This window comes from Podarcis gaigeae, assembly GCF_964106915.1.
Source record: "Podarcis gaigeae genome assembly, chromosome: 6".
Lineage (NCBI taxonomy): Eukaryota > Metazoa > Chordata > Lepidosauria > Squamata > Lacertidae > Podarcis > Podarcis gaigeae.
This window is the reverse complement of record NC_139682.1, coordinates 84619557-84634037: the sequence shown is the minus strand read 5'-3', so window position 1 is coordinate 84634037 and position 14481 is coordinate 84619557. Positions and strand designations below refer to the sequence as shown.

General features: G+C 43.7%; 1 protein-coding gene across 2 annotated transcripts in view; it reads right to left on the bottom strand.

The window, feature by feature from the left end:
• BRINP3 (BMP/retinoic acid inducible neural specific 3) overlaps positions 1–14481 on the bottom strand; it is a 262633-nt gene that overhangs the window by 215398 nt on the left and 32754 nt on the right. For both annotated transcript variants that reach the window (XM_083745341.1, XM_083745342.1), the window contains exon 2: positions 12868–13153. In XM_083745341.1, coding sequence (XP_083601467.1) covers positions 12868–13103 — 236 coding nt within the window. In that variant the 5' untranslated portion in view covers positions 13104–13153. The remainder of the gene's footprint in view (positions 1–12867; positions 13154–14481) is intronic.

Below are 14481 nucleotides of genomic sequence, written 5' to 3'. Positions count from 1 at the left end.
AGGAAATGATAGATATTTTGACTGACGAACCTTTCATATGCAGGAAGCGTACAACTGGTTGTGCCATTCCCTTACCCACGAGAAGCCAACTAAAAGACAGCATTATCCACCCAATTCTCACCACAAGAAGGGCACAGATCATAAAACTGTAGAGTTGGAAGGGACCCTGAGGACCATCTATCTAGTTCAACCCCCTGCAATTCAGGCACATGCAGCTGTCCCATATCAAACACGTATTACCATTGGTGTTACCAGCACATCATCTAACCAATTGAGCTATCCATGGTGATAAATGGACAAAACTAACAGCCATGCCATAAAAACACTATGGCAAAAGCCAGTAGCAAAAAACCCCAACAGATTTAAAGCCTGAGGGAGGAAGAAAGCCTGCAAGCAAGTTTCCGTCTTTGGAACCTCACTCTCCTAGCAAAAAAAAATGGTTCTCCTTGTGGGAATGTTGTAGATACTAGGAGAGGATATATTGATTTAATAGTATCCTTCCTCGCTCACACTTGTGAGTCAGCAGCAGAGTGACATTCCACAATATGTAGCAGGAAGATAGTTGATAAAGGTAAAGGTAAAGGTACCCCTGCCCGTACGGGCCAGTCTTGACAGACTCTGGGGTTGTGCGCCCATCTCACTCAAGAGGCCGGGGGCCAGCGCTGTCCGGAGACACTTCCGGGTCACGTGGCCAGCGTGACAAAGCTGCATCTGGCGAGCCAGCGCAGCACACGGAAACGCCGTTTACCTTCCCACCAGTAAGCGGTCCCTATTTATCTACTTGCACCCGGGGGTGCTTTCAAACTGCTAGGTTGGCAGGCGCTGGGACCGAGCAGCGGGAGCGCACCCCGCCGCAGGGATTCGAACCGCTGACCTTTTGATCGGCAAGCCCTAGGCGCTGAGGCTTTTACCCACAGCGCCACCCGTGTCCCGCAAGATAGTTGATAGATTCACTTGAATCTCTTTACTTAAGCAATCCAATCTGGCTTTGTTCAGGTTGGGTTTGGTTCCTGGCAAGTCCCCTTTTATCCCTCCCAAAAAGAATAAATACACAACAGTCTTTTAAAAAAAGTAATAAGAAGTTTACTCACATTCAGTTCACCATTGGATCCCTGAAGGCAGGCTTGAGCTTAGAGTTACAGAAGAGGGTTTGAGTTCATCCCATATGGGAATGAGCCCGTGTCCTGGTGGCTGAGAGCCAGCAGACAGCAAGATACATCAGTATCAAGAGAGCATGGCATGAAGAGGAAGATGGCCGAGTGACTGAACCTTTGTGAGGCCTACAAGGGTCACCTCCACCTACCTGGTCACATGCAAGGGGATGATGCTCCAGACAAGGTATAACAGGAAATTCAACTGGCTGGATCAACATCCCCCTGTCTGTGTCCACTCTAGGCAAACAAGGAATGTTGTATTTGACTGCTACAAGGATGACATCCCACACTCCTTGCCCTGGACCTCTTGATTATTTTCACTTATTATTTTCACTTGCATAGTCCTTTCTATTTGGTTCCTCCCTCAGCCTCCAGGCCTGATAAAACTCTTGCTTCCATCCTCAGCCTGTCTGCTCTTACTCTGGCATCTGGTGTTTCTTATGCCCATCAATCTCATCTACCTCTCAGGACCCTACTTCTCTCCCAGCAGCAACTGTGCATCACAGAGGGAAAGAGGGCTTTCAAATGCAAACCCACACCTTATAGCAAAATTATATGGATTATAATAGAGGTGTGGGGGGAATTCTCCCCTTTTCTGCTATCAGTGGCATTAGTACAAGCCAAATTTATGGTGAAACAGAGAATAAAGGATATTGTAGAGCTGGAAAAGGTCCAGAAAAGGGCAGTCAGGATGTTGGAGTGGGTGGAGCAGCTTCCCTGTGTAGAAAGGTTGCAGCCTTTGGGACTTTTTAGTATAGAGAAAAGGCTAGTAAGGGACAAAAACAATAGAAAAGTATAAGTTTATGCACAGTGTGGAGAAACTGGATAGAGAAAAGTGTAAGAAGGATGTAGACAAAGTGGAATGTGTGCAGAGAAGAGCAATCAAGATGATAAAAGGTCTGGAAACTAAGTCAGTGGTTGAGGTAGTTGAGTATGTTTATGCAGGAGAAGAGAAGACTGGGAGTGATATGATGACCATCTTCAAATATCTGAACACTAGAATTTGTGGATATCTAGGAGGAGGAATATTGGGAGATTCAGGACAAACAAAGCACACAGTTAAACTATGAAATTAGCTCCCACAAAATGAAGTGATAGCCCTCAACTTGGATGGACTGAAAATAAAATTAGACAAATTCAGGGAAGATGAAGCTATCTTCTTCTTTGGCGATCACTCGTAGCCGAGTAAGATGGTTTTCCATGAACACAGTCTTAACAGTGAGTCCGTAAGTGACTGTGGAGGCCAATTCTGGATCCACACACCCTTCCACAGTGGGGACATAGGTTTCTGGGCAGGAGTTGATCATGGTGAGGGTTTGCCAAACATGCCTTCCTCTTAGCAAGCTCCTCCCTTTCGCCCTGAGTTTGAGCGTCTTCAAAACCCAAGACACCTTTGGTAAACGCTGTTCTCCTATTGGAGCCCTCGTAGGCCAGTGTTTCCCAATAGTCAGTGTTTATATTACATTTTTTTAGATTTGCCTTGAGACAGTCTTTAAACCTCTTTTGTTGATCACCAGCATTGTGTGCTCCATTTTTAAGTTCAGAATAGAGTAGTTGCTTTGGAAGACGATAATCAGGCATCTGAACAACATGACCAGTCCAACAAAGTTGATGTTAAAGAAAAATTGCTTTGACACTGGTGATCTTTGCTTCTTCCAGTACACTGGTATTAGTTTGCCTGTCTTCCCAAGTGATGTGCAATTTTTTTCAGAGACAAGGAGTTGGAGATGATATTTATAAGTGGTCCATGTTTCACAAGCATACCATAAGGTTGGTAGTACAATAGCTTTGTCAACAAGCATTTTGGTTTCCCTACAAATGTCCCAATCCTCAAACACTCTGCACTTCAATCAGGAGAAAGCTGCACTCACAGAGCTCAGGCGATTCTGGATTTTGCCATCAGTGTTGGCCTTTGTGGAAAGATAACACCCAGGTAGGAGAAGTGATTGACACTTTCCAACGTTACACCATTGAGTTGGATTTGTGGCACTGCAGAGGGGTTGCTTTGTGCTTGTTGGTGCAGCACTTTGGCTTTTTGGATGTTGAGCGATAGGCCAAGCTTTTCGTAAGCTTCTGCAAAGATATTTAGGATGGTGTGGAGGTCATCCACTATATTGGTCATCCACAGTACTAACCCTGATGGATATGTTCTACCTCCACAGCTGGACTAGATGGGTCACCAGCCTGATACAGCAGAACTCTTATGTTCACATCTCCTTGCTCACAAAATCGAACCTGTGCTAAGTCTATCTTCATACAGTCTGGAAATCCTGATGTTATAATAAGAGTGTAGTGCATCTGCTTAGTGTATTGGTCACTAACAAGGAATACTGATTCCTTTCTACAGCTGCAAAGATACCCTTGTTCTTCTCTGTTGAAAGAAGCAAGCAGGCAACGCTAGGGGATGGCCAGGGAAACAGATGGGTGATTATAATTGCACTGAAAGAGGGCTGGAAGGGATCTTTCCATGGGTAACTGTTGCAACTGCCAGAACTGATAGCTGCTACAGTCAGCTGGAGGCTTCTGCTGACAGTGAGGCTCTTTGGGGGGGGGACTTTTGTGTGAATTGGGCTTCTGTGTGCTAAGAATGCAGGTTATACCACACCGACCTGTAGGAAGGAGACAGTTCTGAACAGAAAATTTGGTCAGGCAAGATCTGGAAGTCCAGATTTTGCAGCCTCGATGAGCTGCAAGAATGTGTTTTCAGACTAAGTAATGCTGACCATCTAGTTGTTTGTCTGAACCTTCCTGCTGCTCAGTTTATAAACGAACCAGTATTACAAAACACACACACACACACACACACACACACACACACACACCCCTCTTCAGGACTCTTATCTCGCAAGGTAACTAATTGTAAAAGCCTGCCCTAGAACTTCCTACCACTCAGAGAAGCGAAAAGCAGGAAACAATAGAGTTCTTCAAAATTATAGCAATGTTATTTGTAAAGTGACAGCTGACATAACTGCAGGAAAAACATAACAGCATCAGATGAATCTAAGAATTAGACTCCCCACACCAAAAAAAGGGGGTTGGGGGAAATCACTGCAAAGATGAATATAAATGCCCTGAGTGATAGTTTCCTCTGCTGAATGTGACTGTCCTTATTACCTCTTCCTGAATCTTAAATGATAGAACAGACAAGGCATTGAAAAGCAAATGAAAGGGAATGCCAAATGGAGAGAGCAAAGTCACACATCTAAAATCCTCAAAGAAGGAGCAATAATGGCCTCGTTTCACATCTTGCATCTTTGCAATCCCAGGAGTGGACAAACATCTATAATCAGTTCTAAATAAACATTCTTACTGCAGCTGACCTTATTAATAATTATCAACCTATGGGAGATGAAGTTACACATTAAAAGAACCTTTGCAATATAACTTGATATACAATCTTTGAGTACAGTTTTTTTAAAACACACACACACACACACACACCATCATTGGTTCTTTATCCTGCCCTGAGTGCAGGTCAACTTATATTTAAAATTAAAAAGATAGCATCCAAAAGAATAAAAGTAAGGATGCATATTTATCAAGAATGCACATTGTCTCATGAATTTCATTCACTCTTCCATTCATGTTGCAATCCAAACCATGGATATTCAGAATTAAGTCCTACTGAATTCAACAGGGCTTACTTCCAGGAATGCTTCCATTAAAAATGTTTGAGTCAGCTGAAATCAGTGATCTCAGACCAATTAGCTCTGTGCTTGATTGGCAGCCCAATTCTTTTTCATTGCATGGGTACCTGTTACAAGTGCAGGGGTAAAGAAAAGGTTTATATTTGTGTTAAGCTCCAGTTCCTGTTTCAAGTTGCTGAAATGAACAGTGGGCATGAAATTTAGAGAACAACTTAGGTTAATGCACATAAACACTCTTTAGGACAGAGCTAGCATACCAGATGCTGGGGATTTCCCAGCATGCTCTTCATGCATGTTCAGACCATTCTTTGGGGCTAAACCAACACAGATGACACAGCACTATCTAAGACACTCCTCTCCAGCTCTGGTGGCAAGCTGTTTTCTTTTTTCCTGCTCCCTATTCATGTGGAATATGTTAGAACACAAACACTAGAAGAAGAAGAGAAGAAGAGTTTGGATTTGATATCCCGCCTTTCACTCCCTTTAAGGAGTCTCAAAGCGGCTAACATTCTCCTTTCCCTTCGTCCCCCACAACAAACACTCTGTGAGGTGAGTGGGGCTGAGAGACTTCAAAGAAGTGTGACTGGCCCAAGGTCACCCAGCAGCTGCATGTGGAGGAGCGGAGACGTGAACCTGGTTCACCAGATTACGAGACTACCGCTCTTAACCACTACACCACACTGGCTCTACAGTTCCTAATGTGGCAGTAGCTCTCTTCAGATATTACTGAAATGTTTGAGACATGGGGATGTGTATGACGGCACGACCCTCTCCACCTCTAATCTCACAACATTCAGCAGCAAAATCTGAAAGGATCTTATAATTATGTTCTGCTGAACACACCTACAAGCCTCTCCATGATTGAAGGCTGCAATTTTTCATTGTAGGGAGGTTTGCAAACATGTTCAAGTGAACATGCTTACAAGAACACTTCAGACCTTGCACTGAGGGTGGTCTGAGGGTGACCCAGGGGCAGCTCAATATGTTTTGCTGCTGTAGGTAAAATGCCCCCACACAGCACCCTTGCAGATCCAGACAACTACTGCCCTGCCCTGGTGTCATGAATGAGCCAGCCCAGCCAGCTTCCAGTGAAGGAAGTAGGCAATTGGGCTCCGTGATCACTGCAGATGGTGACAGCAGTCATGAAATTAAAAGATTTCTGCTACTTGGGAGAAAAGCAATGACAAGCCTAGAAAGTCTTAAAAAGCAGAGACATCACCTTGCCGACAAAGGTCCATATAGTTAAAATCTATGGTTTTCCCAGTTTTGATGTATGGAAGTGAGAACTGGACCATAAAGAAGGCTGATCGCCAAAGAATTGATGCTTTTGAATGATGGTGCTGGAGGAGACTCTTGAGAGTCCCATGGACTGCAAGAAGATCAAGCCTATCCATTCAAGGAAATCAGCCCTGAGTGCTCACTAGAAGGACAGATCCTGAAGCTGAGGCCCCAATACTTTGGCCACCTCATGGGAAGAGAAGACTCCCTGGAAAAGACCCTGATGTTGGGAAAGATGGAGGGCACAAGGAGAAGGGGATGACAGAGGACGAGATGGTTGGACAATGTTCTCGAAGTTACCAACATGAGTTTGACCAAACTGCGGGAGGCAGTGGAAGACAGGAGTGCCTGGAGTGCTCTGGTCCATAGGGCATGAAGAGTCGGACACGACTAAATGACTAAACAACAACAAGAAAAGGGGAGCTTGGCCGAGGTCCAACTTCCCTGCCATTAGGAATGCAGATTGCCAAGGGAAGTATCTCAAGTGAGCAGAATCTCCGCCAGGCCTCTCAGGGGGAGGAAGCAGGTGAAGAAGAGAAGACCGAAAGTCCGTCTTCTCAGGAAGAAATTGGAGGGAATCCAATGAGCCCACGGAGTTGTTGCTGGGGGAGGGTGTTTGACAGGAGGCGGAAGTAGAGATGTAAAGGTCATACGTTCCGTTTAGATTGGCAGAAGGGGAGTGAATCTTCAGAAGAGTCATCACAATTCACGATTGTGGCAGTTGGGTTAATGCCGCCCAGAGTTATCTGTGTACTTGAGCAATAAATCATTCTTTCTAACTAACTACACTCCCTGTGTTGTCGAGCTGGAGGCTGGGTTCCTGGCACCCTGTTGTCATGCTTGCATTGCTGCCAGTCCTGTCATCCCAACTTCACCTGCTGTGCCCATGCTGCTGCCATGACACTGCAGCAATGTTGAGGAGGGCAACAGAGCAGTGGCAGCAACACGGGTGAAGCCCAGGTGGGTGTGACAATGGCACAACGGCAGGGTGAGGGGGTTTGCATCTGCCACCTAAGGCAAATGGCTTCACCCCTACTGGAGCCACTCATCCAACATGCTTACATTTTAATAATACCCGAGAGGCCTATTATAAATGTGTCAGTAGTCATATTGAGTCTTGTAGGAACATGACCTTGGTGGTGGACCTTGGGTGTCAGACATGACCTTGGTAGGGGTCCATGTCAGGGACTGGATGGATGTGGAGTGGTGGGAGTCACCAGCCCAAGAGACCCCCTCCCCAGGGAGGGCTTGGACTGGCTGGATGAAGAAGACTATATATATATATATATATATATATATATATATATATATATATAATTTACATATTATTTACAATGCAAAATTATACCAAATATTACAAACATTGAATCCAAAATACTATACAAACAAGAAAGAAAAACAGAACACAAAAAAGAAAACAAAAAGAAAACAAAAGAAAAAGCACACATCTACAAATAAAACCATTTCATCATTCTAATCTAGTCATTACATACATATACACATATTGACTTCCTTCCTTTGTTCTAAGACCTCCTGTTACTAAATTGTTGTGTCTAATGCAGATTACTTCCATCTTTGTACTTTTTTACACCATTTTTCTTTTTCTTTAATCCTGTAAAGCATCATTCATTACATACCGCTTTGCTTACTCCAGAACAATGTTTTTTCATAGACTCTTTAGCACATCCCCATTCTTTTAATAATTTCTGTTCCTATTGTCCCCTTATGAATGCTGTGTGTCTTGCCAGATTTATATATTCACAAAATTTAATTTGCCATTTAATTTGGATGAAGAAGACTTGTGGGAATCTGCCTCCCAAGAGCCCCCCCCCCCCCAGGGAGGGCTATGAAGACGACACCTTAGAGCCTGGTGGTGGGACACTGAGGCGCAGTCAGCAGAAGGGATGAGCTGGGAGCTAATAGAAGCCAGAGACCTGAGACATAAAGGGGGGGGGTCAGGAGATGGAGGACCTTCCAGGACAGGAATAGAAGCTCACAGTCACAGTGTACATGCAGACAGTCCCAGTCCTACAGATTCTCTTCCCTGACCTCCTGCTCAAGGACGGTCCAGCATGTTGTTGAGCAACATGCCAGACAGGCCCAGAGGAAGAGCTCACCCCTTCAATGGCCTTCATCTGCTTGGTAGGGATCCAGAGTGAGAGAGTAGAGGGCAGGGGCATGCCTAGAGGTTAGTTTCAGCAATGCCTTCATTGTTAAGATGAACCAGGGACATTGATGTTGTTTTTTCTGCTAAGAAAAAGCTATTTGCCTTCCATGCCGTGTGTGTGTGTGTGCCCTGCAGATGATCTGGCTCCTTGACAGCTCCTTGACAATCCATATCTACTACAGCATTTTTGCTTCCAGCATCACAAGTTATCACTTCTTATATCACTACAAGATGGGCGATAGCCACCAACTTAGCTTTTAAAGGGGATTAGACAAATTTGTGGATGGTAAAGCTATCAGTTGTCACTAGACATGATGGCTATATATTAGTTCCAGGATCAGAGGCACCAGGCCTTTGAATACCACTTGCTGAGGAATCACAAGTGGTCGGGGTGCTATTGTACCAATGTCCTGATTGTGGATTTCCCATAGGCCACTGGAAAATGGGATGCTGAGTTATATAGGCCTTGGGTTGGATCCAGTAGGCATCTTCTTATGGTTTTACAGTCAGTATTGATCTGGTTTCAGGGGGGTGGGGGAAGCTGGCATGGGAAGGAGCTGCTATTACATGTGCCAGAGTTCCCAATATAACCTTTATGAATCAGGAGGACGCCATCCTACAGCAGCTTCTCTGCCGCAACAGTAATGTCAGAAGAGACCCTCACATCTTCAACATTCTCCACAAGCTTCCTGGAGAATGAGTTTTCCATGCGTTCTGATGTGTGACAGAATCAATTTGAAATGAGGGCATTATGCATTCAACGGAAGGATCTTCCTTTCAGGAGAGTGATGATGGCCCCTGACTATATTACCTTTTCGCCCACAGAAACAAATCTCTATAGGAAAGCAGCCCATTTTGACGCTAGCCAAAAGCAATTTACGGATTGCTGAAAAATTGGTGGGAAAAGCAGATGGGACTGTTTCTGCTATTTATTCCCTAACTGAGGAAGCTCTGGTGAAAGCTGAACAGGTTTCCCTTCAAGCACATTTATAATCTTGATTCTCACAGTGGCCCCATAAATGGAATGCAATGCATAGTCAGCCACAGGAGAAGTTAGCTGTTTCCCAGGGCAGCCTCAAAATACATTAACACTCCTCTTTTCAATGCATAGACCGAGTAGAGTTTGCTTTCCCAGTAAGCCTGTAGCAGTTATATTATTCCTTCCTCTCTCAATTACATTTGTCGAGTTCACATGACAAACTGCAGTGCCCTTCCAAGCACTGTTAATCACTACTATCTGTTACTCACCATTATCTGACATTCTCAGCTTCATGCCTATGCTGTTTTCCTACAGCTTTCCATTTCAGTCAATGAAATTTCTTTTTTTTTGTTTTTTAAAAAATTATTTATTTATACAACAAGAAAAACACACACACAAATTACAAAAATAACCATAGATACATAAATTTCTTGGCAAACAATAAAACATCTATTGGTCTTAACACTAAAGACCCAACTTCCCGTCTATTCCATATTTCAAATTCATATTACTTGTCAATGAAATTTCAATAGAATGGAGGGAATAAGAAAAAAAGTCTTTTCAGCAAACATTAGGACAATCGGCTATATTATGGTTAGACTGGATAATTTGTAAGGATCTGGTTTTGTTCAATGAGCCTACAATGACTTTGTAATACTTCCTTCCCTGCTCTAACCCCACAGCATCACAGAACCCACCCAATTTGGATCTCAGGATCCTACCTAATTCAGACCAAGGGAAGGCAATGTCTGAGAAAAAAGCCTGCAACCCTACAGGAATCTCCAGTACAACTGAGACCCTGAAGAAACCTAGAATAGTCCAGAGGTGGCCCCGAAGTATCCAGTCTGGGTGAAGTTGTACATTCTCTGAAAGAACAGTTCTGGAGTATGGGATGTGTTGAAGGAAGGGTAGCAAAATCACAGCTAAGAAGCTCAAATCATATATATGACTGACACCCTTCTTTGGAAATTAAACCAATGTCCAAACTTTAACATTCAAAAACTTTACTTGCAGAAACTTATAGTTATGGATTAATTAAAACATCAGCTTTAATAGGAGTCTCCAAAGTCTGGCCACCAACAATGGTAACTTAAAGCAGAAAAGAAATATATATTAAACACATGCACATACACACACAAACACCATGGGGAAAGGGGAGAACTGAGCAAATTATAGGAATCAAAAAGGAGCAAAACAGGCCAAAAGGTGGGGCAGGTGCAACAGACCCCTAGTGTCCCTATTTTCCAGGGATGTCCCTAATTTACAGAAACCGACCCGGTTTCTGATTTGATCCCAGAATATCCCGCTTTTCCTTAGGACGTTCCTATTTTCATCAGAGAAATGTTGGAGGGTACGGTGCAAGTGTAAATAATACATATAAAAGGAAAATAGCCAAGAGTTGAAGTGGGAGTTAGAACATTGCTGGAGGGGAAAACAGTGAAGTCTCATGCTATGAGACTACTTCACACACTACTCGTGCTATGAGACTACTTTCACACACTACTTTTCTGGCAATTCAAGCAGGCGTAGTGCATTGAAACCGCATGTGAAGAGAATGAAATATATATTGGTTGTTTGTGTTGTGCTTACCTTATTAGAAGGTGGCAATGGGACATTTTCCCTTCAAAACTCTTTTTTAAAAAATCCTCACACTCATTCACTGTGAAGCTCCTCACACAAGGTCTTGCACCTTGGCAACATTTTCCTAGAATCCCCATGTGACCAACTTGAAAGGGAAAAAATAACCCGCGTCCACCTTGTACCTCTATCTTCTTCCCCCTCTCCATATAGTGTTTAATCAATGTGTATAGGTTTTCCCTAGCTGCACACAAGCTTCCTGCTGTACAAATTGCCCCAAAGAGTTTCTGTGCATGTGGTCAGGTGTGCATGTAAACACATCCATGAACTGATTCTCCCTTTGGTTGCAGCTCTCTATTATTCTGGACGGTTCTGCAATTTTCAGAGGCAGCTTTATGTGGGGTATAAGAAACAGCAGTGATATAGACCCTAGAATGCAGAATGCAGTGTGTGGTCCTTTCAGGCATGGTTAACAGTACTGAAACCAGAAGCAATGGGAATCATTCTTGTTGCCTTTTGCAATGGATATATTTCTGTTTTGTTGAGCAATATAAAAAGAAAGGGGAGTAAAATATGCTGACTCGGGCTTTATATATTATTGCTTTTATTTTCCCCTCCCCTGCCAAAATAAATAAATAGATGATTGGCATTGACAGCTGGCTTTTAAACCCCGGCTAATAGCAATCGTCTCCTCTGATCCGTTGAGCTCACCAAACACCCCCAATGCATATTTCATCATCACAGTTAATGTACAACAGACCTCACAATGCGTTGGCCTATGGCAACACAAACTAATGCAAAATTGACCTGCAACACAGTGCCCTCTGGTGCACAGAGAAGCAGCACAGGAAAATAAATATTCATAACACAAAATAAACTTCAGACCTTCTCCCCAAACCTGTATTTAAGACCCAGCAGCAATTTGCATGGAGCCACAAACAGGATGAAAAGGCAAGAGTTTGCCCCTTATTATGGACCCAATAGCTGAAAAAGCTGGAATGACAGCAAAACAATCTGAAGCAAATGAAGGACCACCTGCTCAAATGATTTCACGGCCATAAATTGGTCAAGTGACAGAAATTGCCAATCTGTTTCTTCCATGCTCTATAGTTGCAGCTCTTTATTTCGACTGGCAAAGAGGAGTCCGCCAGGGTCAATAATTAAAGACATCCCTCCTACTAGTCATAGTTTTCTCTTTTTAAAGCCCACATCCGTTCATAGCATTTACTATTGCTAATGTATATAACACTTTTAATGTATAAAGCGTGGTTCATTATTTATATTATTTATTCTCATCAAAACAACACACAGGATGCATCATTAATATTCTCATTTTCTGACGAGACTATGTAATTAAGGCAAACACATGAATTCTTGCTGAAGGGCCTTTTTTCTTTTTTCTTTCAGGGCTTCTGCACTTTATCAGGTGCGTGCATGGCAGACAGATATTCATCAGGTGATGCTTATCTGAAAGCCATTCATGTTTGTTTGCGTTTGTTATGCAAATATTGGCCATAGAACCTTGGGAGTGAGGGTGGGGAAATTTAACCTCATTCTCCACCACAGTCCTGACAAAAACTGCCTCTATTTACATTTCAAGGGAAGCCTCCATTGGCACCTACATTGCCATGGGCTGCAATAGAAGACCTTTGGGGTCCCTTCTAACTTGACATTTCCATGATTCTGGGAATGCTGCACATGTAAACACGCGTACTCTACCTCTGAACTGTGTCTCATTAATCTCCTGCAATTCAGGAAGAAAATGCAAGCTGAGCTAAAACCAGGAGTTAAAATTAGCTTTTCAACAAAGCTGAAAGATTTTGTCAACAGGTGGTCACCTTCAGATCTCGCTTTAATCAATCACCTCCTTTCACTTTCAATAGGCAGCACAGCTATTCCCAACATGAAACGGAACCTTGGTGTATATTTTTGGAATGAAACTAGAACTACCCATTGGTTCTCCCCATCTGTGATTTTTTTTCTTTTCTTAAAGTGCCCTTGTATTGTTTCTAAACAGTTCCCGGAAGAGCACCCTCTGAAATTACCATCCCTTTTGTTTCATACCTGTAAATCTTGTATCTTGTGCTAAATCCCTGTCGGCTTCTGTCCACGAAATCTGTGTATTCCGGAGAGCGGTGGAAGGGTCCCTTATCTGAAAGGAGCCAGTCGAAGGGGCTTGTGGCATGCTGATCCGAAGCAGCAGCGACCATTAAAACCCAGCAATGAAGACTCAGGGCTATCCACTCCCATAGAGCCATCAGAGAGAACAATTCAGCACCAGCACTGCATCGCCATATCATGCTTCCGCTCGGGACTTAGAGTCTTCATTCTCTTAGCTGTCCCTTAACACCTAGACAAAGACACACAGGAAATTAGTTTAGCACACACTGGTCATTCTAGCACAGCCGGCAGAAATTATTACAGTGGTACCTTGGTTCTCAAACTCAATCTGTTCCAGAAGTCCGTTCCAAAACCAAGGTGCGCTTTCCCATAGAAAGTAATGCAAAATGGATTAATCCACCCCAGACTTTTAAAAACAACCCCTAAAACAGCAATTTAACATCTTACGAGACCATTGAGCCATAAAATGAAAGCAATAAAAAAATGTACTGCTGTCACACAATCAGTAGCTGAACTGGGTTCCACACAGTCACAAAAACCAAACAAAAAAGCCGCAAAAACAGACAGACTTCAGTGTAACACTCAAAATGGAAGCGTCTCACTCAAAACACAGCACGTTCGAAAAGTTCGCAAACCAGAACACTTACTTCCGGGTTTGCAGTGTTTGGGTTCCAAGTTGTTTGAGTACCAAGGTGTTTGAGAACCAAGGTACCACTGTGTTGTTATTATCTCCAAGTTAAAGAAACAGCTGGCAAAGGGCAGTGGGGAAAAGAGGAAAGGGTGATTCTCTTCCTTTTCCTATCTTTAACTATCCATCAACCGTGAGCATTGAGTGTGCTTATACTTGCATCCACATATGTGGCGGAATAACTGCAAGAATGTGCAGAGAGTGTGTGCATGCTATTACCTTAAGTGTCTATGACTGTTCAGTTTGAAGCAGATTATTTACCACTGCGGTATAGTGCTATGGTTTTCCCAGTAGTGATGTATGGAAGTGAGAGCTGGACCATAAAGAAGGCAGATTACCAAGAATTGATGCTTTTGAATTATGGTGCTGGAGGAGATTCTTGAGGGTCCCATGGACTGCAAGAAGATCAAACCTATCCATTCTCAAGTAAATCAGCCCTGAGTGCTCACTGGAAGGACAGATCCTGAAGCTGAGGCTCCAATACTTTGGCCACCTCATGAGAAGAGAAGACTCCCTGGAAAAGACCCTGATGTTGGGAAAGATGGAGGGCACAAAGAGAAGGGGACGACAGAGGACGAGATGGTTGGACAGTGTTCTCGAAGCTACTAAAATGAGTCTGACCAAACTGCGGGAGGCAGTGGAAGACAGAAGTGCCTGGCGTGCTCTGGTCCATGGGGTCACAAAGAGTTAAAAGGTAAAGGTAAAGGTACCCCTGCCCGTACGGTCCAGTCTTGACAGACTCTGGGGTTGTGCGCCCATCTCACTTAAGAGGCCAGGGGCCAGCGCTGTCCGAAGACACTTCTGGGTCACGTGGCCAGCGTGACATTGCTGCTCTGGCGAGCCAGAGCCGCACACGGAAACGCCGTTTA